Source organism: Saccopteryx leptura, chromosome 6 (assembly GCF_036850995.1).
Source record: "Saccopteryx leptura isolate mSacLep1 chromosome 6, mSacLep1_pri_phased_curated, whole genome shotgun sequence".
NCBI classification, from domain to species: domain Eukaryota; kingdom Metazoa; phylum Chordata; class Mammalia; order Chiroptera; family Emballonuridae; genus Saccopteryx; species Saccopteryx leptura.
Genome location: NC_089508.1, coordinates 59798995 through 59823842, shown reverse-complemented (window position 1 = coordinate 59823842; position 24848 = coordinate 59798995). Strand labels below are relative to the sequence as shown.

Sequence of the window (24848 nt, the reverse complement as noted above, 5' to 3'; positions counted from 1 at the left end):
CTGAAGCTGAGAAAGCACCCTGCCCCCCAGAGAGCAGCTGACAGAACAACCTTCAGATTACCAAAGGTTATACCCACCACATTCCTTGATACAGTTTCAAATAAGCCCCCTGCTGAGATCGGTAAACAAGATTACTACTGAGTTAAGAAAACTGAGAAGAAAACAAACAAATCAAGACTTCAAAGTGGCTCTACTAGGTAAGGAGACCACAACTGGAATAAGCCTACAAGCCAAGAACAGAATGGGAAGGCAAAGAAACATAAGTCATATGCTTCAACAAGATAAATCCTCAGAAAAAGTCCTGGATGAAATGGAAGTAATCAAATTACTGGATGCAGAGTATAAAACAATGATTGTTAGGATGCTTAAGGATCTCAAAGCTACAATGGATGGACTTAATGAACACCTCAATAAAGAAATTATAATTTTCTACTAATAATAGATTTTAGTGGCTATGCTTATGGGATAGATTAATGCTGCCATGATCTGAAAAGGGAGGAGTTTTCTGTGTCCTCCTCCTATATGAAATGGCTAAACAGAAAACTGAAAAAAAAAAAAAAAGAAATTGTAAGCATCAAAAAGGATATGGAAATCATAAAGAAGAACCAGACAGAATTGACAAACAAAATATCAGAAATGAAGACTACACTAGAAGGAATTAAAAGCAGGCTGGATGAAGCAGAGGATTGAATCAGCAACTTAAGAGGACAAGATAAGTGAAAGCACTGAAGCAGAACAGCAAAAAGAAAAGAGGATAAAAAGTCTGAGGATACTCTGAGAGAGCTCTGTGACAACATGAAGAGAAACAATATCTGCATAATAGGGGTTCCTGAAGGAGAAGAGAAAGAACAAGTAACAGAGAAATGGTTTGAAGAAATCATAGATGAAAATGTCCCTAAATTGATTCAAGAAAGAGTCACACAGGTTCAAGAAGCAGAGAGAACCCCATTAAAAAAGAACCCAAAGAGACCCACACCAAGACACATCATAATCAAAATGCCAAAGCTAAGAGATAAAGAAAGAATATTAAAAGCAGTAAGAGAAGGCCCTGGCCGGTTGGCTCAGTGGTAGAGCGTCGGCCTGGCGTGTAGAAGTCCCGGGTTCGATTCCTGGCCAGGGCACACAGGAGAAGCGCCCATCTGCTTCTCCACCCCTCCCCCTCTCCTTCCTCTCTGTCTCTCTCTTCCCCTCCCGCAGCCGAGGCTCCATTGGAGCAAAGATGGCCCGGGCGCTGGGGATGGCTCCTTGGCCTCTGCCCCAGGTGCTAGTGTGGCTCTGGTCGCAACAGAGCGATGCCCCGGAGGGTCAGAGCATCACCCCCTGGCGGGCAGAGCATCGCCCCTGGTGGGCATGCCGGGTGGATCCCGGTCGGGCGCATGCGGGAGTCTGTCTGACTGTCTCTCCCCATTTCCAGCTTCAGAAAAATACAAAATAAAATAAAATAAAAGCAGTAAGAGAAAAACAGTCAATCATTTACAAAGGAACCCCCATAAGGATGACATCTGACTTTTCAACAGAAACACTTGAGGCCAGAAGGGAATGGCAAGAAATATTCAATGTAATACAGAACAAGAACCTACAACCAAGACTTCTTTATCCACCAAGATTATTGTTTAAATTTGAAGAAGAAATAAAAAGCTTCCCAGACAGAACCCCCCCCCCCCCAAACAGACAAAAAAAACTCAAGGAATTCATTACAACCAAACCAATGCTGCCAGAAATGTTAAGGGACCTGTTGTAGACAGGACAAAGCAGGTGGAGGGGGAATATATACATATATAGTTTTAAATAAAAATATATATAGTTTTAAATATATAGTTTTAATAAAAATATATAGTTTTAAATAAAAAATGGCAATAAATAACTACATATTAATAATAACCTTAGATGTAAATGGATTAAATGCTCCCAAAAGACATAGGATAGCTGAATGGATAAGAAAACAGGACCCATACATATGCTTTCTATAGCAGACCCACCTCAAATCAAAAGATACACATAGACTAAAAGTAAAAGGATGGAAAAAAATATTTCATGCAAATGGAAATGAAAAAAAGCTGGAGTAGCAATACGTATATCAGACAAAATGGACTTTAAAACAAAGGCTATAGTAAGGGATAAAGAAGGTCACTACATAATGATAAAGGGAGCAATCCAACAGGAAGAGAGAACCATTATAAATATCTATGCACCTAATATAGGAGCACCTAAATATATAAAGCAGATTTTGATGGACATAAAGGGAGAGATCAACAGCAATACTATAATAGTAGGAGATTTTCATACCCCACTAACATCACTGGATAGATTCTCAAGAAAGAAAATTAACAAAGAAACAGCAGAACTAAGGGACACACTAGATCAACTGGATATAATATGATAGATATCTTCAGAACCTTTCTCCCTAAAGCAGTAGATTATACGTTCTTTTCAAGTGTTCATGGTACATTTTTTTTAAGCGTGCATGGTACATTCTCTAGGATAGACCATGTATTAGGGCATAAAGTGAGTCTCAACAAATTTAGGATGATTGAAACCATATCAAGCATCTTCTCTTATCACAATGGCATGAAACTAGAAATCATACTCAATGGGCAAAAGTTAAAAGCAATCCCTTTAAGATCAGTAACAAGGCAGGGATGCTCCCTTTCACCACTCTTATTCAATATAGTTCTGGAAGTCCTAGCCACAGCAATCAGACAAGAAGAAGAAATAAAAGGCATACAAATTGGAAAAGAAGAAGTAAAACTATAATTATTTGTTGATGATATGATACTGTACATAGAAAACCCTAAAGATGCAGTCAAAAAACTACTGGATCTGGCCCTGGCCGGTTGGCTCAGCGGTAGAGCATTGGCCTGGCGTGTGGGGGACCCAGGTTCGATTCCCAGCCAGGGCACATAGGAGAGGCGCCTATTTGCTTCTCCACCCCCACCCCCTCCTTCCTCCCTGTCTCTCTCTTCTCCTCCCGCAGCCAAGGCTCCATTGGAGCAAAGATGGCCTGGGTGCTGGGGATGGCTCCTTGGCCTCTGCCCCAGGCGCTAGAGTGGCTCTGGTCGCAGCAGAGCGACACCCCGGAGGGGCAGAGCATCGCCCCATGGTGGGCGTGCCGGGTGGATCCCGGTCGGGCACATGCGGGAGTCTGTCTGACTGTCTCTCCCCGTTTCCAGCTTCAGAAAAATTAAAAAAAAAAAGAAAAAAAGAAAAAAAACTAAAAAAAAAAAAACTACTGGATCTGATAAAGGAATTTGGCAAGGTGTCAGAATATAAAATTAATACTCAGAAATCAGAGGCATTTTTATACACCAACAATGATCTGTCTGAAAGAGAAATTAAGAAAACAATTCCCTTCACTATTGCAACAAAAAAATAAAGTACCTAGGAGTAAATTTAACGAAGGAGGTTAAAGAGTTGTACTTGGAAAATTATAAAACATTGATAAAAGAAATCAAGGAAGATACAAAGAAGTGGAAGCATATACCATGTATATGGTTAGGAATAAAAAACATAATTAAAATGTCCATATTACCCAAAGCAATTTATAAATTCAATGCAATTCCTATTAAAATACCAATCACATACTTTAACGATATAGAACAAATATTCCAAAAATTCGTATGGAACCAACAAAGAACACGAATAGCCTCAGCAATCTTGAAAAAGAAGAATGAAGTGGGAGGTATCACACTTCCGGATGTCAAGTTATACTACAAGGCCATTGTACTCAAAACAGCGTGGTACTGGCATAAGAACAGGCGTATAGATCAATGGAACAGAACAGAGAACCCAGAAATAAACCCACACCTTTATGGACAATTGATATTTGACATGGGTGGTAACAGCATACAATGGAATAAAAGCAGTCTCTTTAACAAATGGTGTCGGGAAAATTGGACAGCTACCTGCAAAAAAAGAAAACTAGACCACCAACTGACACCATTCACAAAAATAAACTCAAAATGGATAAAAGACTTAAATGTAAGTCATGAAACCAGAAGCATCCTAGAGGAAAACATAGGCTATAAGCTCTCCGACATCACTCTCAGCAATATATTTGCTGATTTATTTATATGCGCAAGGGAAATAAAAGACAGAATAAACAAATGGGACTATATCATACTAAAAAGCTTTTGCACAGCTAAAGACAATATGAACAAAATTAAAAGGCAGACCACACAATGGGAGACCATATTCAACAATACATCTGATAAGAGGTTAATAACTAAAATTTATAAAGAACTTGTAAATCTCAACACCAGGAAGACAAACAATCCAATCAAAAAATGGGCAAAAGGAATGAATAGACACTTCTCCAAAGAGGATACAGATGGCCAATAGGCATATGAAAAAATGCTCAACAACATTAATCATTAGAGAAATGCAAACTAAAACCACAATGAGATACCACCTCACACCAGTCAGAATGGCACTCATCAACAAAACACATAATAAGTGCTGACAAGGATGTGGAGAAAAGGGAACCCTTCTGCATTGCTGGATGGAATGCAGACTGGTGCAGCCACTGTGGAAAATAGTATGGAGACTCCTCAGAAAATTAAAAATAGAACTGCCTTTTGACCTAGCTATTCCACTTTCAGGAATATATCCTAAGAACACCACATCAATGATTCAAAAGGAGAAATGCTCCCCCATGTTTATGGCAGCATTGTTCACAATAGCCAAGATCTGGAAACAGCCCAAATGTCTGACAGTGGATAAGTGGATTAAAAAGCAGTGGTACATATATACAATGGAATACTATGGAGCCATGAAAAAGAAGGAAATATTACTCTTTGTGACAACATGGATGGACCTGGAAACTATTATGTTAAGTGAAATAAGCCAGGCAGAGAAAGAAAAATGTCATATGACCTCACTCATTTGAGGAATCCAACAAACAATATAAACTGAGGAATGGAATAGAGACAGAGGTGGGTTCAAAGAATCCAGAGGGAAAGTGGACAGAGGGAAAGGGGATGATAGGGTGATAGGATGGGATGAGAGCAGAAAAGCAAATCCTGGTGGAAAGGGGGGGAGGGCGTTATGGGAAGGGGGACAGGGGGGAGGTACTGGGGAACATGGGGGAGGGGAGGAAGTATTTGGGGGGACACTAGAATCTATGTAAACACAATAAATTAAAATAAATTTTAAGAAAACAACAAAAAAAGGCAGTTTCTTTAGTAAATCGTGTTGGGAAAATTGGATAGGTACATGCAAAGAAATAAAACTAGACCACCAACTTACAGCATACACAAGAATAAACTCAAAATGGATAAAATACTTAAATGTAAATCATGAAACCATAGAAATCCTAGAAGAAAACATAGGCAGTAAAATCTCAGATATATCTCCTAGCAAATTGCCAATGTATCTCCTCAGGCAAGAGAAACAAAGGAAAAAATAAACAAATGGGAGCACATCAAACAAAAAATTTAGCACAGCAAAAGAAACCAACAAAATTAAAATACAACCCACTGAATGGGAGAACATATTTGCCAGTGATACATCTGATAAGTAGTTAATTTCCCAAATGTATAATGAACTTATACAACTGAACACCAAAAGACAACCCAATTAAAAAGTGGGCAAAGGACCTGAATGGACAGTTATCCAAATAGGACATACAGATGGTCAATGGACTAATGAAAAAATGCCCACACCACTAATTATCAGAGAAATGCAAATTAAACCACAATGAGATATCACCTTACATCTGCCAGAATGGTTATCATTTGATTTCACAAAGATACAGCCCTATGTTTATTGCAGCATTATTTACAATAGCCAAGATCTGGAAACAGCCCAAGTTCTCATCAGTACATGAGTGGAGAAAAAGGCAGTGGTATATTTACACAGTGGAATACTACTCAGCCGTAAAAAAGAAGGAAATCTTACCTTTTGCTACATCATGGATGGACCTGGCAAGATTATTATGCTAAATGAAGTAAGCCAGTCAGAGAAAGACAAATACCATATGATCTCACTTATCATATATGTGGAATCTAATGAACAAAATAGAAACAGAGGCATGGACACATGGAACAGACTGACAGCTGTGAGAGGGGCGGGGGTTTGGAGGTTTGAATGAAAGAAGGTGAAGGGATTCACCAAAAATCATTCATATATATATAATATATGAATATATATTTATATATTTATATATATATTTATATATCTATATATATATTAATATTATATATATAATTATATATAATATTAATTTATATATATATATAAAACACATAGACAAGACAACAGTGTGGTGATAGAGGTCAATGCGGGTGGGGGCTAGGTGGAGGTGAGCAAAGGCAGGGAAAATAGGGACGAAAAGATACTTTGCTTGGGCACAGTGCAGTGTGCTGATGCTATTTTATTGAGTTGTACATTTGAAACCTGTATGGTTTTGAGTACCAATGTCATCTCAGTAAATTTTAAAAAACAATAATGAAGCTCATTATGGAAAATACAAAAGGGATGAATTAATCATAATCCTACTGTAGAGATGAACAAAATGTTAATATTCTAGTATTTTCTATATATCTTATAAGAGCTGGAACATGCTGTATATTTAATTTGTATCCTTTCTTTTTGCTTATTATTAAATTATACACATTTCCCCTGTTGTTAAAAGCCCTCCATGAGCCTCTTATCAGTTGCATAATAATGTATTGTGTAGATACCTTGTAAAATATATGGTATGTGGATCACACTCTAAAGGTATTTTTGTGCATACATTTTTGTCATTTTTCTTATTATTTCCTTTAAAATTAATTCCAAGAACTAGTACGCTGAGTTGAAGGTTATGAACAGTATGAATATATTTTGATGAGTCATGCTGTGGAAAAGTTGTATCAGGAAGTGCGTTTTCAATTTTTGATAGATATTTTAGTATTATAAATTAAAAATACTTATGCCGCCTGACCTGTGGTGGCGCAGTGGATAAAGCATCGACCTGGAAATGCTGAGGTCGCCGGTTCGAAACCCTGGGCTTGCCTGGTCAAGGCACATATGGGAGTTGATGCTTCCAGCTCCTCCCCCCCTTCTCTCTCTCTGTCTCTTCTCTCCCTCTCTCTGTCTCTCCCTCTCCTCTCTAAAATAAATAAATAAAAAAAATTAAAAAAAAAAAGATTAGAAAAAGAAAAAAAAATACTTATGCCTGACCAGGTGGCGGTACAGTGGATAGAGTGTCAACCTAGGATGCTGAGGACCTAGGTTTGAAATCCAGAGGTCACTGGCTTGAGCATGGACTCATCCAGCTTGAGTGTGGGGTCACTAGCTTGAGCACAGGGTCACTGGCTTGAGCGTGGGATCATAGACATGACCCCATGGTCGATGGCTTGAGGACAAAGGTCACTGGCTTGAGCAAGGGGGGGTCACTAGCACAGCTGTAGCCCCCCACGGAAGGCATGTATGAGAAGCAATAAATGAACAACTAAAGTGACACAACTACGAGTTGATACTTCTCTCTCCCTTGTCTGTCTGTCTTTCTCTGTCTTTCTCACTTGCTAAAAAAATTGCTTCTTTAATAGATGAAAATGGTATGGTTTTTAAATTTTAAATAGAGTTTATTTTTAGAGCAGTTTTATGTTCACAAGTAGAACTGAACAGAAAGCACAGAGTTCCCACGTTCTCCCTGTCCCCACACATGGACAGCCTCCCCCACTCTCAGTATCCACAGTACAGTTATGCATTATATGTTATGGTTTTTGTTTCTTGCTTTTTGCTTCCTAGAAAGGTTAAACTTTTTTTTTTTTAAATGTGTTCAATGATGTTTTGCTTCTCTTTTGTAGCAAAAGAGAAGCTATTTTTCTTTTTCTAAAAATTTTTTATTTTATTTTAGTGAGAGGAGGAGAGGCAGAGAGACAGACTCCTCCTGCATGTGCTCCAACCAGGATCCATTGGCAAGCCCACTACAGGGCGATGCTCTGCCCATCTGGGGCTATTGCTTCACTGAAAATGAAGCCATTTTTTAGCTTCTGAGGCAGAGGCCATGGAGCCATCCTCAGCACCGGAGGCCAACTCACTAAAGCCAGTTGAGCCATGGTTGCGGGAGGGGAAGAGAGAGAGAAAGAGAGAGAGAGAGAGAGAGAGAGAGAGAGAAGGGGGAGGGGTGAAGAAGCAGATGGTTGCTTATCCTATGTGCCCTGACCGGGAATCAAACACAGGACATCAACATGCTGGGCTGACACTCTACCACTGAGCCAACCGGCTAGGGCAAAGTGCTGTTTTTCTTTGCTTAGTGATTTTTAAGATTGAGAAACAACTCAAATGAAATGATGCAGGCGTCCCCAAACTATGGTCCCCTGAGGCCATTTATCCAGCCCCCGCCACACTTCCAGAAGGGGCACCTCTTTCATTGGTGGTCAGTGAGAGGAGCACTGTATGTGGTGGCCCTCCAACGGTCTGAGGGACAGTGAACTGGCCCCCTGTGTAAAAAGTTTGGGGACCCCCAGTAGAGCCTTTGTCATTTCTAGTGTCTGATGCAGTGTTTCTCTAGGAATGGGCTATGGACCACGACTTCAAGTCTGGGCACATTTCCTATCTTTGGTTCTTTGGGAGTGGGGCCTAGGAATTTGTGTGTTTAACAAGCCACATAGGGATCCGTATGCACCTAAAACATATAGGAGAACCATTTAAGCCTTATTACAAACAGAGATTTGGAGCATTAAATACAAAAAAATACACAATACTTTTTATTGACTGTAACTGAGTGTTATTTCCTAATAAGAGAGTGTGCACACCAGTGCCTTCTCTTCAGTGGGGGAGTGTCAGAACCGGATTAGTCACATCTGAAGTTTTACAAGAATATGTTGGGATGACTAATGTTTTGTCATTCACAGGTGATTGTAACTGGCTTGCATTCTTCTTAATAAAGCAGGTTCATTCAGTAAAAGCTGGAAACTACAGCAAATAACAGATAGGTCTAACTGTGCCTAATTCCTTACAGTGAAATACTTTTAATCATCACTGTCACTCCATCTATAGTGGCTCAACCTAGGTTTCCAATAAGAAAAACAAAGAATCCTTACATTTCTAATTTATTTATTTATTTTTAATATTTTATTCATTTTAGAGAGGAGAGAGAGAAGGGGGTGAGGAGCAGGAAGCATCAACTCCCATATGTGCCTTGACCAGACAAATGCAGGGTTTCAAACCAGTGACCTAGCATTCCAGGTCGACGCTTTATCCACTGTGCCGTCACAGGTCAGGCCACATTCCTAATTTCTGCTTTTTACCAGGAAGTTTGAAAACTCTAAATAGTGTATGAAAGTGTACTTTTCTGTATGGATGTTATACTTAAAAATAGTTAAGAAAGTGAGCGTAAAAACAATTTATGCAAGCATAATTATATCATCTAATAAGGCTTTCCTGTTCATTTATAAATTGGACTGCAAATTTTTAGTATATCAGAAGTTATCAACTCTCTGGGACTAAATACAATAGGAACAAGTATATACATATGAATGTATTCTTAAGAAACCCCTCGATTGCTGTAGGAGGTAGCGGGAAGGTGGTGGCTTAGTGTGCCTTCTTTTACTATTCCCAGTTCCAGTGCCGTCTTCCTGAACAGCTGGACTAGGTGAGCGGGAAGGCCTGGGGAGCCAGGAGAGAACTAGCCTGGGAGAGCCTGGAAGTGAGGTCCCGGACACTGTGGTTTAGACGTCAGAGAGGGTAGGCCAGTTTCAGTGCCTTGCACTGTGTGAGAGCCAGTGTTCTGTGCTCACTGGAGGCGGAGGTGGAGATGCGGAGGGCCTGTAGTGGTGGGCTACCTCCCTGCTGCTGCTAGGCTGGGAGGGCTGCCGAGAGTGGGACACAGAGGGGCTTCCTCCTGGCGCCCCACCTGGACATAGGCTCTGTGCTCTTATTGGCTGCCCTTCCAGTTCATAAGCTCCTCCCACTATGCCCAGGACCACCTACTCATCTCACTTCAGTGATCACAGAACAAGAGGAAACATCACACCTACGGGGGCCCAGCAGCCAGAAGGAGGAAGAATAAGCACAGTCCTTGGAAGAGGCCCAAAGAAAGTAAGAAACAGGTGGACCTTGAGTGAAAAATAATTAGGACATGTTATGGACTGAATGTTTGTGTGCCTCCCTAAGTTCATATGTTGAAATTCTAACCCCAACGTGATGGCATTTGGAGATAGGCCTTTGGGTGGTAATTGGCTTTAGATGAGGTCATGGGGTTGGGGCTCCCATGGTGGGATTAGTGCTCTTGAGGAGGAAGAGAGATCAGAGCTTTCTCTCTGTGCCATGTGAGGACACAACAGAAAGGTAGCTGCCTGCAAGCCAGGAGGAGGGCCTTCCTTAGAATGCAGTCGTGTCAGTGCCCTGATCTCAGTTCCCAGCCTTCAGAACGTCAAGAAATAAATGTGTGTTGTTTGTTCACCACTCAGCCTGGTATTTTGCTAAGGCAGCCCCAACTAAGACAAGGTATTTAAAGATATCCAGGTACAGCATTAAATTTCTATCATGAATTTAACATTTTAAAAGTCAGTAGATGAACTAGAAACAATGATAGTTACTTTTTTTGGTGTATGTGTGTATTTTTCTGAAGCTGGAAACCGGGAGGCAGTCAGACAGACTCCTGCATGCGCCCGACCAGGATCCACCTGGCATGCCCACCAGGCGGCGATGCTCTGCCCATCTGGGGCGTCACTCTGCCGCGACCAGAGCTATTCTAGAGCCTGAGGCAGAGGCCACGGAGCCATCCTCAGCGCCCGGGCCATCTTTGCTCCAATGGAGCCTTGGCTGCGGGAGGGGAAGAGAGAGACAGAGAAGAAGGAGAGGGGGAGGGGTGGAGAAGCAGATGGTACTTCTCCTGTGTGCCCTGGCCGGGAAGCGAACCTGGGACTCCTGCACGCCAGGCCGACTCTCTACCACTGATCCAACTGGCCAGGGCCAATGATAGTTACTTTTAAGAATTGAATTAGGCCTGATCAGTGGTAGTGCAGTGGATAGGGTGTTGACTCAGAATGCTGATGTCCCTGGTTCAAAACCCCAAGGTCTTGGGCTTGAGTGTAGGCTTGTGGGCTTGAGCACAGGGTTGCTGGCTTGAGTGCAGAATCAACAAATGATTCCCAAGGTCACTGGTTTGAGACCAAAGGTTGCTGACTTGAAACCCAAGGTCACTGGCTTGAGCAAGGGGTCACTGGCTCAGCTGGAGCCCCCCAGTCAAGGCATGTATAAGAAGCATTCAATGGGCCCTGGCCGGTTGGTTCAGTGGTAGAGCGTCAGCCTGGCGTGCAGGAGTCCCGGGTTTGATTCCTGGCCAGGGCACACAGGAGAAGCGCCCATCTGCTTCTCTACCCCTCCCCCTCTCCTTTCTCTCTGTCTCTCTCTTCCGCTCCCACAGCCAAGGCTCCATTGGAGCAAAGTTGGCCCTGGCGCTGGGGATGGCTCCATGGCCTCTGCCTCAGGCGCTAGAATGGCTCTGGTCGCAACAGAACAACGCCCCAGATGGGCAGAGCATCGCCCCCTGGTGGACATGCCAGGTGGATCTCAGTCGGGCGCATGCGGAGTCTGTCTGACTGCCTTCTCGTTTCCAGCTTTGGAAAAATACAAAAAAAAAAAAAAAAAAAAAAAAAGAAGCAATCAATGAACAACTAAAGTGAAGCAACTATGAGTTAATGCTTTTTACACTTTCCTCCCTGCCTATCTCTCTCTGAAATAAATAAAAAAATTTAAAAAAGAATTGAATTAATTGACCATGAGACAAAGTAGAAAAAATGGTGAAACATCAGAGCCAAATACATTTGTTTTTTTTTGTTTGTTTGTTTGTTTGTTTTTTTATTCATTTTAGAGAGGAAAGGGAGAGACAGAGGAGAGAGAGAAGGGGGGGAGGAGCTGGAAGCATCAACTTCCATATGTGCCTTGACCAGGCAAGCCCAGGGTTTCGAACCGGTGACCTCAGCATTTCCAGGTCAACGCTTTATCCACTGCGCCACCACAGGTCAGGCAGAGCCAAATACAAAGAGGAAGAAACCATGAGGGAAAAGATACAAGACTTGGAGGACAGATTCAAGATGCCCCGCATATGAATAATAGGAGTTACAGAAGGAGACAAAGAAGCAGATGGAGAAGAAACAATAATAGACAACCATAGAAGAAAATTGATCTGAGTTTAAAAAATATCTACAGATTGAGAAGTTCACTGAGTTCCATGTGGAATTGATTAAAAAAAAAAAAAAAGAGCCACAGATAGATACATTCTGATAAAATTCCTGAACTCTGAAGATGAAGAAAAAATTTTTGCAAGCTTCTAGGTGTAAGGGGCCAATGTACTTATAGAGGAAAAAACATAAGGCTTCCTGTTGGTCTTGACATTCCTGGGAGGAAAGGCCTTTAAGTCATGAATTCTATACCTTTTCAATTTATCGCTCATCCTGCAGTGTGAGGGAAGGATGATTATTGACCAAGTGGTCAAAATATTCAGAATATTTTGTCCAAGTGTCTGATCTGAGGAAAATGCTAGAGAAAGGACTAACCAAAGTACTAGGGGAAAATGAAAAGGAGAAGCTCAAAGGTCATCAACGATCCCTGTGTCCTTTCACATAAATGGATACTGAGAAATGCCTGGGACTGAGTAACAGATGTGCTAAATATATAATATAATATATATAATATATATTGAAATAGAAGAGACACTCTACAGGCAAAAATCCTAATTATAGCCCAACTGAAGTATTGAGTTATTTTAGCAAAGCCTAGTTGGGGTGGGTGGGGGGGCAACAGGGGAGAAAAGTAAAATCCTTCCAAATAAGTCCTCTGGGATAGTAGGGTGAAAGAGGATGAAGGAGGGTGGGCGTGAAGGAGTGCTGAGTGCCTTGGATTGAGGAGAGCAGGGCTGGGCAAGAACAAGGCCTGGAGTGGACTTGTATGTGGAATGAACACTGGAAGCAGGAAGGTAACCATTCATGGGATGGCAGTGTCTGGAATATTTCCCAGTTAGCAAGGGGAGGAAAGGCAATCAATGGCAATCTGATTAAACTAGTCAAAATAAGGAAAAGGGGAAAGGGAACAAGAACAAATAAAAGCAACATAAATTGTAAATATAAAGTGAGATGAAGGGACAAATGAAAAACACAAACATAGCACATCATGTCATGATTGAAAGCACAGTCCCTGGAGCCAGGCTTTCCGGTTCAAATCCCAGCTTTGTCACCTTTTGACTTTGGCTTTGGGCAAGTTACTTAGCTGCTTAGGGATTTCACCACTTGGGAAATGGGGATGATAATAGTACCTCCTTTATAGGGTGTTGTGGGGATTAAGTGACTTAACATACCTAAAGCACTTAAAACAGTGTCTGCTGGTGTACAGTTAGATCAATCAAGTGTTTGCCTATTATTATAAAGCACAGTAGCAATGTTAATATTCAGTAAGATGGAACTGAATAGTAAAAGCATTAAATCATATAAAGATGGTTCTTATATAATGGTTATGGCCACTTATTGTAAATCCATATGTGCCAAATGGCAGCTAAATACATATTTAAAAGTATTAAAAGTGTGAGAACTTGATGAAAACACTTTACAGTGGGAGAATTCATAATACCTATTTTAAGAGGGAGAGATCCAGTAGACAAAAATAAATAAGATCTGGAAAAAAATGAACAATAGAATCAGCAAACTCAATCTAATAGACAATTTTGAGCCTTTTGTTCCTTGCAAAGTTTTTTCCATGGAACATTTTAAAAACTCAATCATGTGCCAAAAAGCAAACCTTAATACATTCAAAGTCTTAAATATATTACATACTATGTTTTTAATCACAGTCCAATACAATTAGAAATAATAGAAACGATGAAAAACACTTAGCTTGAAAATGAAGAAACACAATTTTAAGTAATCCTTAGATCAAAGACAAATTCAAAATTGAAATTAAAACAATAAGCCTGACCAGGTGGTGTAGTGGATAGAGTGTTGGACTGGGATGCAGAGGACCCAGGTTCGAAACCCTGAGGCTGCTGGCTTGAACGTGGGCTCATCTGGCTAGAGTGTGGGCTCACCAGCTTGAGCATGGGTCGCTGGCTTGATCGTGGGATTATAGACATGGCCCCACAGTTGCTGGCTTGAGCCCAAAGGTCATTGGCTTGAAGCCCAAGATCGCTGGCTTGAGCAAGGGGTCACTCGCTTTGCTGTAACCCCCCACCCCTGTCAAGGCACATATGAGAAAGCAATCAATGAACAACTAAGGAGTCTCAATGAAGAATTGATGCTTCTCATGTCTCTCCTTTTCTGTCTGTACCTATCTCTCTCTCTCTCTCACACACACACACAGAAAAACAAAAACAACAATGAAACAGCCTGACCTTGCCTGACCTGTGGTGGTGCAGTGGATAAAGTGTCCATCTGGAACGCTAAGGTCGCCAGTTTGAAACCCTGGACTTGCCTGGTCCAGGCACATATGGGAGTTGATGCTTCCTGCTCCTCCCGCCTTCTCTCTCTCTTTTTCTTCTCTCTAAAATGAATAAAGTCTAAAAAATAATAATAAAAAAAAATATTAGAAAAAGCCTGATCAGGTGGTGGCATTGATAGAGCATCAACCTGGGACCCTGAGGACCCAAATTTGAACCACGAAGTCCGTGGTACAGGCTTACCAGTTTGAGCACAGGGTCACTGATTTGAGCGTGGGATCATAGACATGACCCCATGGTCTCTGGCTTGAGCCCAAAAGTCACTGGCTTGAAGCTCAAGGTCACTGGCTCAGCTGGAGCCACCCTCTCATCAAGGCACATAGGAGAAGCAATCAGTAAACAGCTGAAGTGCCGCAACTATGAGTTAATGCTTCTCATCTCTCTCCCTTCTTGTCTGCCTTTGTCTCTGTCTCTTTCACTAAAAAAATAAATAAATAAAACATAAGAAGAAAAAAGAAAAAGAAAACATGTCACACCCTACCTATGGACACAGAAAATACTGTACTAAAAAAAAAAGTCATCATTATTAAGAAAGAAATAATAAAAATAAAGGAAAATTATAGTCATCTTTTAAAATTAACCATAAATAGAATAAAGCAAAAAAAAAAAAAAAAAAGAATAAATATTCAAGCTGACATCAAACAAATAGAAAATGTATTTAAGAAATGGTTGAATGGGAAAGGATCCAAGAAACCAAAAGCTTTTTCTTTGAAAAGGAGAGAGAAGGTGGTGGTGGTGAGGGGGAGTGTGAAGGACAGAGTGCAGTAGAGGAAGGGGTGGGGGAGGGATGTACCAAAGAACAAGGGAATATTCAAAAGAAACATCTGATGGAAGCATTTGCTTTTGAGGGGTCTCCTGCCACTTAGGACTCAGGTTTCCTAGTCTGCCTGCCTGCCTGTCTGTCTGTCTGCCTGCCTGTCTGTCTGTCTGTGCTTCAGCTTCAGCTTCTTTTCTGTTTTTAGCAGGCAGCATTGCAGAGACCTGGCTAGCCATTTGCTACCCATGTGACTTTGGGCACATCATTTCAGCTGTTTGTGCCTCACTAATTTGCGGGTCACATGGACATCCCGAGTACCTCCCTCCCAGGGGACGTGTGTCGGTTTGGTGCATGTCAGCACCTCCCAGTACATGCTCAGTAAACCCCAGGGATGTTCTCATCATCTCCATCATTCCTTTGAAGGTTTCCCAGGATGGCATGTATTTCCCATGAGACACCTTCTGCCATTCCAGTATAAATATTGCCGTCGAATAATTACTAGAAGATTAGCATTTGTTCTGTTTACTGTATACCAGGCACTGTGCTAAGTGCTTTATGTGTATCTTATGTAATAGTCACAGTAGCCTTATGAGTATAGTCGTCATTCCTGTGAACAGATGAGGAAAAGGAAGCTCAGAGAACTTACGTCCTTGGTCAGGATCACATACCTGGAGGAACCAGAATTTGGACTCTTCTGTCTGATGCCCTCCTTGCCTTTGATTTATTACTTCTTAATAAATGTAAGGATTATTCATCTAAAACAATAACTATCAAAAAACATCCTGTAGTGGTAGAAAGAGCTCTGAACTGCATACCAAGAGTCCAGGGTTCTGGTCTGGGCTTTGCCTCTTCTGCAGCTAGACCTGCATCAACTCGTTTGACATCCGAGTGTCAGTGTTGGTATTGGTAAATTAAGGGGCCGGTGTGGGTAGAATCCCTAAGGTCTCTCTCTCTGTCTAAGCCCCTGTTTCTCTGTATATGTCAGGTGACAGTTAGAAAGGGGCCTCTTACAAAAGGAGTTAAATATCCTTTTTTTTTCTCTTCCTTTTCCAGTGAGAGGAGGGAAGATTGAGAGATAGACTCCCGCATGCGCCCTGACCCGGATCCACCCAGCAGCCCCTGTCTGGGGCCATTCTCTGCCCATCTGGGGCCATGCTTGCAAGTGAGGTATTTTTAACATCTGATGCGGAAGCTCCACAGAGCTATCCTCAGTGCCCAGGGCCCATGCGCTTAAACCAATCGAGCCATGGCCACGGGAGGGGAAGAGAGAGAGAGAAGGGGGAGGGGAGGGGTGGAGAACCAAATGGTCACCTCCTGTGTGCCCTGACTTGGAATCGAACCTGGGTCATCCACACATCAAGCCGATGCTCTAGCACTGAGCCAACCAGCCAGGACCAAATAGTCTTACTTAAAATGGTTTTGTGGCATCATGTAAACACTCAGATGACTCCCATGTGGATTTTTGTGTCGCCCAGGTCCTCCAGGAGCAGATCCGTGCCCGGGACAACATTAGCTATGGAACTAATTCTGCCTTAAAGACTCTGGAGTTGCGTCAGCTGTCGGGTTTGGGAGATCTTCGAGGGAGAGTGGCCAGGTAGGAGGCCAAATGTTTGGGACTCCACTCCTCAAAGCTATTTTTCATAAACTTCATTTTAGTGGGGAATATATTCATGAAGCCCCAAAGCAAATTCTTTGCATTCTTCTCGTACATCCCCTCTTTGCCCATAAAATGTAACAGCGGCCATTAGACCTAGATGTGAGCGTGCCATGATTTCTTGTGCTTCTGCAACGGGAGTTGCGTGCATGGAGGGAGATGGTGGGAGAGCCCAGCTGACCAGTGTCATTTGGCAGGGTAAATTTATTATGTTTATTGAATCCAATAATGCAAAGTTGGGACTTATATTTTGCATGGCATTTAAAAAATTTAATTTTTTGTGTGTTGTCTGTTTTCATTTTTTAATTTACTTTTTCCTTTTTATTGAATTTAGTTCTTATAATTCATTCATTATTAAATTACTCTTCAATTGCAGTTGACATACAATATTATATTCCTTTGTACAATATAGTGATCAGCCATCTTTTTATTTTTATTTATTATTTATTCATTTTAGAGAAGAGAGACAGACAGAGAGAGAGAGAGAGAGAGAGAGAGAGAGAGAAGGGGGAGGAGCAGGAAGCATCAACTCCCATATGTACCTTAACTAGGCAAGCTCAGGGTTTTGAACTGGCAACCTCAGTGTTCCAGGTTGACGCTTGATGCACTGTGCCCCCATAGGTCAGGCGATTGATTAGCCATCTTTATACCCCAATAAGTCTAGTACCCACCTGATACTACGCATAGTTATTACAATATTAATGAGTATGTTTTCATTTTATTTTCTAAACGTGTCAGTCCAGGGTAGATTGGAAATTTTAGAAAGAGCTGTTTCACCTTACATAGTATGCAGAGTGCTGTCCTAGCCCCTCACCACTCAGATTGTACTCACTGGACCCGCAGTGTACTACCTGGGAGTTCCTTGGAAATGCCAACAGTCCCTAAAGTGTTTGAGGGCCTCTTCCGCCCTCTGCTGCTAAGAGTCAAGCATATATCTATACAGGAGCTGTATATGTCTATGTGGGGTTCATAGGCAATTTGAATCAGCCTGCGGGGAAGTTGAGTGGTTTGCGAGGGGTGGGAATAGAGAGAAGGGACTCAGGATCCAAGGCCTCCTTGGAGCAGAGAGCGGTAGTGTGAGGAGGTGTTCGTGCACACACCCGAAGGGCCTGGAATGTTGGGCATGTGTATTTGGGTCTACTGGATGAATGTCAGTCTAGTAGCAGAGATTAAATGGAGGCTTGGTTGACTACTTTTGATTGGTTTTCTATCTTCTTCCAAGTGAACACTAATCTCCTTAGTATGATCCTTAATGGACAGAAACCCTGCTGACTTCCTCACCTCTTTATAGTCTTGCACTATACCTTTCAGTAGTGATCAACTGCTTATATATTTCCTGAAGGGGCAATGCTCTCCTATTTCAGTGCCTTTGCACATGCTGTCTTAAATCCAGCATGCCTTTCCCCCTTCTTTTCTAACTTCTAGTCAGCCTTTAAAATCCTGTTCAAATGTCACCTCCTCCAGGAAGTTTTCCCTGATACCCCACTCTCCTGAGCCCCCCTAGCATTCTCTGTTCTATTGAATATCTCTATTGTCTTCACTGTCTTGGGGTGGAGTACCATCTTTTATTTATGTAGCTCAAGTGTCTGGGAACAATCCCTGGAAAACAGTAGATACTCCATAAATGTTTGTTTGGATGAATGAATGATCTAGAAAATCGCTGTAGTAGGATGGGAAAAAAAACAGAATCCTTTCTGTGGAGATTGGCTTAAAACAAGCCCCAGCTCAGTTATAGCTCTCAGAACAGTGAGGAGTTAGAAGAACGTAAGAGCTGCAGGGCAGAGTAGGGGCTACAGGAGAGCTTTGAGATCTCAGTCACTTTAGTTGCAAATGAAGAATAAGTGAGCCGATATACGTCAGAAGCTGAGTGCAGTTCATGGAACAAATAAACATACAGCAAATGGGAGCTGTTATTGTTAGTTCAGGGGCAGCAACAGAGAAATTATGCTCAGCAGTGAAATTATCCTGGTTCTAATTACAACATGGATAAATTATCTTGAAATACTTTTAGAAAATTTACATTTTTTTCCTGCAGTTTTTTTATTAACTACTCTCCCCAGCTTTGTTCCTTCATTGTAACATACTTTTACTCTGAAACAATTAAAAAGTGTGTTGTGAATACCACATGTTTTTGCTTTGTTTTATATTTGTCTTTCCCCTATAAATGGCCATGAGACTTTAATTTTTGAAATAAACTCATGTGAAATAAAAATTTTGGCTTTCTTGCAATGATTTCGTTATTGTATTGAAGGAAAAATGTATGAACATTTTAAGTGATGTTCTTAAATTACTAGGCTGCTATATTACTTCAGATTTATTTCATTGTATTTTGGATCCATTGGTAAAGCAGTTGGTAGGAAACAGGCCCTGATACCTCTCCTGTAGATCCGGCTAAGAGGGGCAAAGGCAATTTTACCCTGGAGGTGAGAGACACCCTTACCTTACCCCCACTGGGCATAGCACACCCTAAAATAGACTTTCTCAGAGTTTCCCGTTCCTCCCTAACTCAGAGTTCAAAAAGTTTAGCTTTCATCTTTTTACTGGAATCTTGTTCCATTTTTGCCCTGTCTTCTTAATTTTCCCAAGGTTCAATGGCCACATCCACTTTCGTCTTGGAGGTCTGTCTGCATGGTTAGAGAATTATCTGGATACTAAGGCAGATGAGCAAGTTCTTGCAAAGTAAGCAAGCCAGGTGCAAAGAAAAAAACAAACAGATAACATTTGACATCAGATTAAAGATTTTTTGTCTATCATAAATAATGCTGTTCTGAACACTCATGCAGTTTTTGTGTGGTTATATGTTTTTATTTCTCTTGCATTTATGTATATAGCTAAGAGTTGAGTAATACAATAACTTATTTAACCTTTTGAGGAACGGAACAGTCAGATTCTTTTCCAAAGTGGCTGAACCGTCTTACGTTGCCAGCAGCTGTGTATGAGGGCTCCGATTTCTCCACATCCTCTCCAACATTTATATGTCCTTTTGATTGTAGCCAACCTAGTGGGTATGAAGTGGCATCTTGTGGTTTGATTTACATTTCCCTTAATGACTAATGATGTTGAATCATTTAATGTGCTTACTGGTGATTTGCATCTCTTCTTTGGAGAACTGTTTATTCAGATCCTTTGCCCATTTTAAAATTGGATTATTTGTCTTTTTATTATTGAGTTGCAGCTCTTTATATATTCCAGATGCAATTCTCTTATCAGATATCTGAAAATTTTTTTTCCAATTCTGCTTTCATATTCTTAATTGGGTTCATTTGGTTGTTTTTAAAAATATATATTTCTATCTCTTGCCTGACCAGGTGGTGGTGCAGCGGATAGTGCATCAACCCGGGACACTGAGGACCCAGCTTCGAAACCCTGAGGTCGCCAACTTGAACGCGGTCTCATCTGGCTTGAGCATGTGATTGATGGCTTGAGCGTGGGATCATAGACATGACCCCCTGGTCATTGGCTTGAACCCAAAGGTCACTGGCATGAAGCCCAAGGTTGCTGGCTTGAGCAAGGGGTCACTGGTTTATCTGGAGCCCCCTCTCTCTGCTCAAAGCACATGAGACAGCAATCAATGAACAACTAAGGTGGCAGAACTACCAGTTGATGCTTCTCATCTCTCTCCCTTCCTGTCTGTCTCTCACTCTCTCTCTCAAAACATCTTTTTCTCTTTATTCACATCCTCTGTTTCATGAGACATTGTCATTGTAACCTTGTTTTGCTTTTAAAAGCATGTTTCTTTTATTTCTTTGATATTCTGTATTTATAATGACTGCCTTGAGTTTTTGTCTTTTAAATTTAACACCTGCTCTCTCACAGGCAGCTTCTTTTGTCTGCTTTCACCCTTTGTATAGTTCACATTTTCCTGTTTCTTTGCATGTCTCAGAATTTTGGTTAATAACAGGACATTTTAGGCAATAGATTGTTGTAATCTGGTGTGCTGACACACACACTTGGGTTTGATTTTATTGTTGTTTGTTTGTTTAATGACTTGGCCGGACTATTTTAGTGATGTCTATATCCTCCTTAATAGGAAGCCTCAGATGTCACTCCTCAGTAGGTACAAAGTCAGCCTGCGATGCCGGTGGTTTTAGCAAGGCTCTCTTTGTCTCTTTCCCTGATCTTCTATTAATCCGTCTGCCTCTGCTACTACACCCAAATCTTAGGCTCTACTAATTGCCGGCATACTGCTCTACTGTTTTGACAGTACCTTAGAACATAAATTACTCTATGTTCTGCTTCAATTAAATTGTTGCCAGCACATAAGGGCTTAATGCTATGCATATGCAATACCTCTGTCATCATCATACACATATACGTATGTTGATGATTATATAAGATGAGAAAATATTTTAAATGGCATTGCTTTTGGTGTGTTATTCCGCCACCCACAAACTGTAAGAGAAGTTCTGCTTAAGTATGTTGTCCAAGTCATATCTGTTGCTAGACCTTTGGGGCTCTGTTGGACTTTTGACTGTCTTTCATTGATCTGTTGACCAAGAAATAGAGTCATTCTGCCACCTGATGGCCACAACTAGGAAGTGTACTGGGAGATAGCTGCCAGGAGACTGGAAAAGGGAATATTTGGATTCTCTAGAAAACATAAAGGATGAAATAGGACAACTGGTCAGATTCAGTGCAAATTTTTGTTTAAAGGTATTGAGCACGTATGCGGCTATGTCACAGTGCAAGGCTGTCTTTTATGAGTGTTTCTCTTTAATTTTTAAAATTATACATTTACTGATTTTAGAGAGAGGGGAAAGAGAGAGAGAGAGACAGAGAAAGAGAGAGAAACATTGATTTGTTGTTCCACTTATTTATGCATTCATTGGTTCTTTCTTTAATCTTTTTTTTTTCCTTTAAGTGAGAGGGAGAGAGAGACAGAAAGGGACAGACAGACAGGAAGGGAAAGAGATGAGAATCATCAATTCTTTGTTGCGGCACCTTAGTTGTTCATTGACTGCTTTCTCATACATATGTGCCTTGACCGGGGGGCTCCAGCAAGCCAGTGACCATAGGATCATGTTGATTCCACACTCAAGCCAGCAAACCTACACTCAAGTCAGAATAGCCTGTGCTCAAGTTGGTGACCCTGTGCTCAAGGCTGGTGACCTCGGGGCTTTTCAACCCAGGACCTGTGTCCTAGGCTGACTTTCTATCCATTGTGCTACCACCAGTCAGGTTGTTGCTTTTTAAAAAAATTGTAACGTTTTAACAAAATAACTGAACTAATCAAGTTGTTCAACTTATAGAAAATATGAGTCAAGACCAAGTAAGGCCTTAAGAAGTTTGGAATAATTGAAACGGTAGCTTACTTTCTTCAGCATCTCTAATAAATTAAATTTTCCAGTGGTTTTCTCAGTTTGCTCGCCATTGTTTTTTGCATCCCATTCCTTATCTCTGGATCCCTGTGCTTATTACTGAAGTACCTTTTTTAGTGACACCTTCCATTTGGGCTATGAGAAATATATTTCTTAATCTTTGTATTTCTGAAACTATCTTTATCTTTTTTAAAATTTTTTTAATTTTTTAAATTTTTGACAAGAGACAGAGAAGGAATCAGAGAGAGGGACAGACAGGGACAGACAGACAGGAGGGGGAGAGATGAGAAGTATCAATTCTTCATTGCGGCACCTTAGTTGTTCATTGATTGCTTTCTCATATGTGCCTAAACCAGGGGGGGTTACAGCAGAGTGAGTGACCCCTTGCTCAAGCCAGTGACCTTGGGCTCAAGCCAGCGATCTTTGGGCTCAAGCTAGCAACCATGGGGTCATGTCTATGATCCCACACTCAAGCCAGCGACCGCGCTCTCCAACTGGTGAACCCGTGCTCAAGCTGATGAGCCAGCAACCTGGGGGTTTCGATCCTGGGTCCTCAGTGTCCCAGGTTGATGTTCTATCCACTGCGCCACCACCTGGTCAGGCACGTCTTTATTTTATTTTTCATTTATTCTTGAATGGCAGGTTATTTTTATTTAATTCATTTTTTATAATATTTTTTAAAGGATATCAACACATTTTTTTATTGATTTTAGAGAGGCAGAGAGAGGAAGGGAAGGAGCGAGTGAGGGGGGAAGAGAGAGAGAGATTGAGAGACCAGCTGTGCACACATTGGTTGCCTCCTGTACACACCTTGACCCAGGACCAAAGCTGTAACCTTGTCTTCATGGGATGATGTTCCAATCAACTGACCTAAACAGCTAGGGCTTCATTCAGTTCTTAAAAGATATTTCTCCATCATCTTGTGATATCTGTTGTCTTCTGATATCTGTTGTGTGCTGTCTTACAGTCTGATTTTGGTAGTTTACAGGTCTTTAGTCTCTGGTAACTTTTAAGATTTTTATCTTTATCATGGGTTATCCGAATCTCCCCAGGTTCTATTTATTTTTAGTTATCCTACTTTGTATTCATTACATAGTTGAAAACTAATGGCTTTCTTCAGTTTTATGTAATTGCCAGCACTCACACCTTAAATATTGCTTCTCTGTCATTCTCTTCATTTCCTTGTTTTGGAACTCTTCAGCTCCTCTTCACTGATGTTACCATCTCTTTACTTGTTCTCCTTGTTTTGATACTATTTTTCATGTTTTGGATCTCTGTCTATCTTTGCTACATTCTGAGTGAGCTCCTTGCTACTATCTTCTAATTCACTGATTTTATCTTTGGTTATATCTAAAGTAGAGTTTGTGAAGGCTATTAAGACAACTGTGTTGTTTGTTCCCAAGATTTTTAATTTTTTCTCTTTTATACATGTGTTCTTTCATCTCTGCCTGTTTTTGTTTACTAATTTAGCTATTTAGCATTCTCTTGATGGATGTTAATCTATCTTTGATTTTTTTTTTTTTTAGTATCTTAAATATATTTATTTTAAACTCATTGATCCATTTTTTTTAATGCTTTTCATAGTTGGTGGAGCTCCACTCAGGTCTCTGGTTTCAGTTACCCTGGTTATAAGTGGAGCCAGTTCTTGCCCTTCGTGGCCTGTGGGAACTAAAATTTCTTCTTACTGCTGTTGGTTTTCAGCTACAGAGTCCCAGCCAGCTTCTAACACTAGCTATAGCAAAACATATGCTTTGCTCTATCTTCTGTACCATCTGTCTGCTTTCTACTTTCTCTTCTCTTTTTTGCCCTTTGGGTTTATACTCCCTTTTTAAAAAAATTCATCTGGTATCATCCTAATAGATTTTCAGGAGGGTGCCCATATAAGGGCATGTGAGTTATCCACCTTATTTAACTGAAAGACCAGGTAGTAGTTTCTATTTGCAACATTTTAATACATAGTGATTACTAAATTGGTTAAATATTATAGCTTATTAGAAAGCCTACCAAGCACTGGCATGTTCTCTAGTCTTTATTCATGGCTTATAAACTATAAATGTATATATAATAGTTTATTGTCTCTAGCTTCTGGAGGTATATATAATCAAGCTTTTTGTTAATTAGTATGCTGTTTTTAATTGTTGATTGCAAATATTCTAGAAGGAGACTTTTTGTAGTATGTAAATCATTTACAGAATAGTAGATAAATCTTGTTCAGGTCTCAATGCAGATATATTTCTCAAAGAAAACATTCCCAGTGCTTTGATGATGATTGTAGACTGCTGATTTACATAAGTGTGACTGGCCATAGGCTTGTTCTTCTTTGTATGTATTTGTAATGACTTGTTCAGCAAGTTTCTAAACAATCTTCTGAGCTGATTTGTCTGACTCAGGAGGATAATGAACAAGATGTCAAATGCAATCTCCATCAATAATAGGAAAATATACAGATAAGCTGAATAACATTTTGGTAGTAGTGGCAAGTTTTTTTTTCTTCATTTCTAGATAGTACAGTATATGAACTGGACAGATAAAGTTCCTACTATACTGTATTTTATATAGAAGATGTGAGCATCAAAGAAAGGAACCATTGGTCATCTCAGCTGCTGACAGCACGGAAGTAAATGATTTTCGGGAGTGGGCCTGGAAGAGGCTGTAAACGGAAAGGCAGAAACCACTGGCCAAACCAAAAATACGAGGCTAGTG

The 24848-nt window shown here is 40.8% G+C and overlaps 1 protein-coding gene and 1 non-coding gene across 3 annotated transcripts in view; both read left to right on the top strand.

Annotated features, from left to right (window-relative positions):
* The window catches only part of FAM81A (family with sequence similarity 81 member A), a 106622-nt gene that overhangs the window by 60130 nt on the left and 21644 nt on the right, over positions 1-24848 (top strand). For both annotated transcript variants that reach the window (XM_066343159.1, XM_066343160.1), the window contains exon 4: positions 16649-16767. In XM_066343159.1, coding sequence (XP_066199256.1) covers positions 16649-16767 — 119 coding nt within the window. The remainder of the gene's footprint in view (positions 1-16648; positions 16768-24848) is intronic.
* Positions 404-545, top strand: LOC136377949 (small nucleolar RNA SNORA29). The gene has a single exon (XR_010746549.1). It is a non-coding gene; the product is annotated as a small nucleolar RNA SNORA29 (small nucleolar RNA).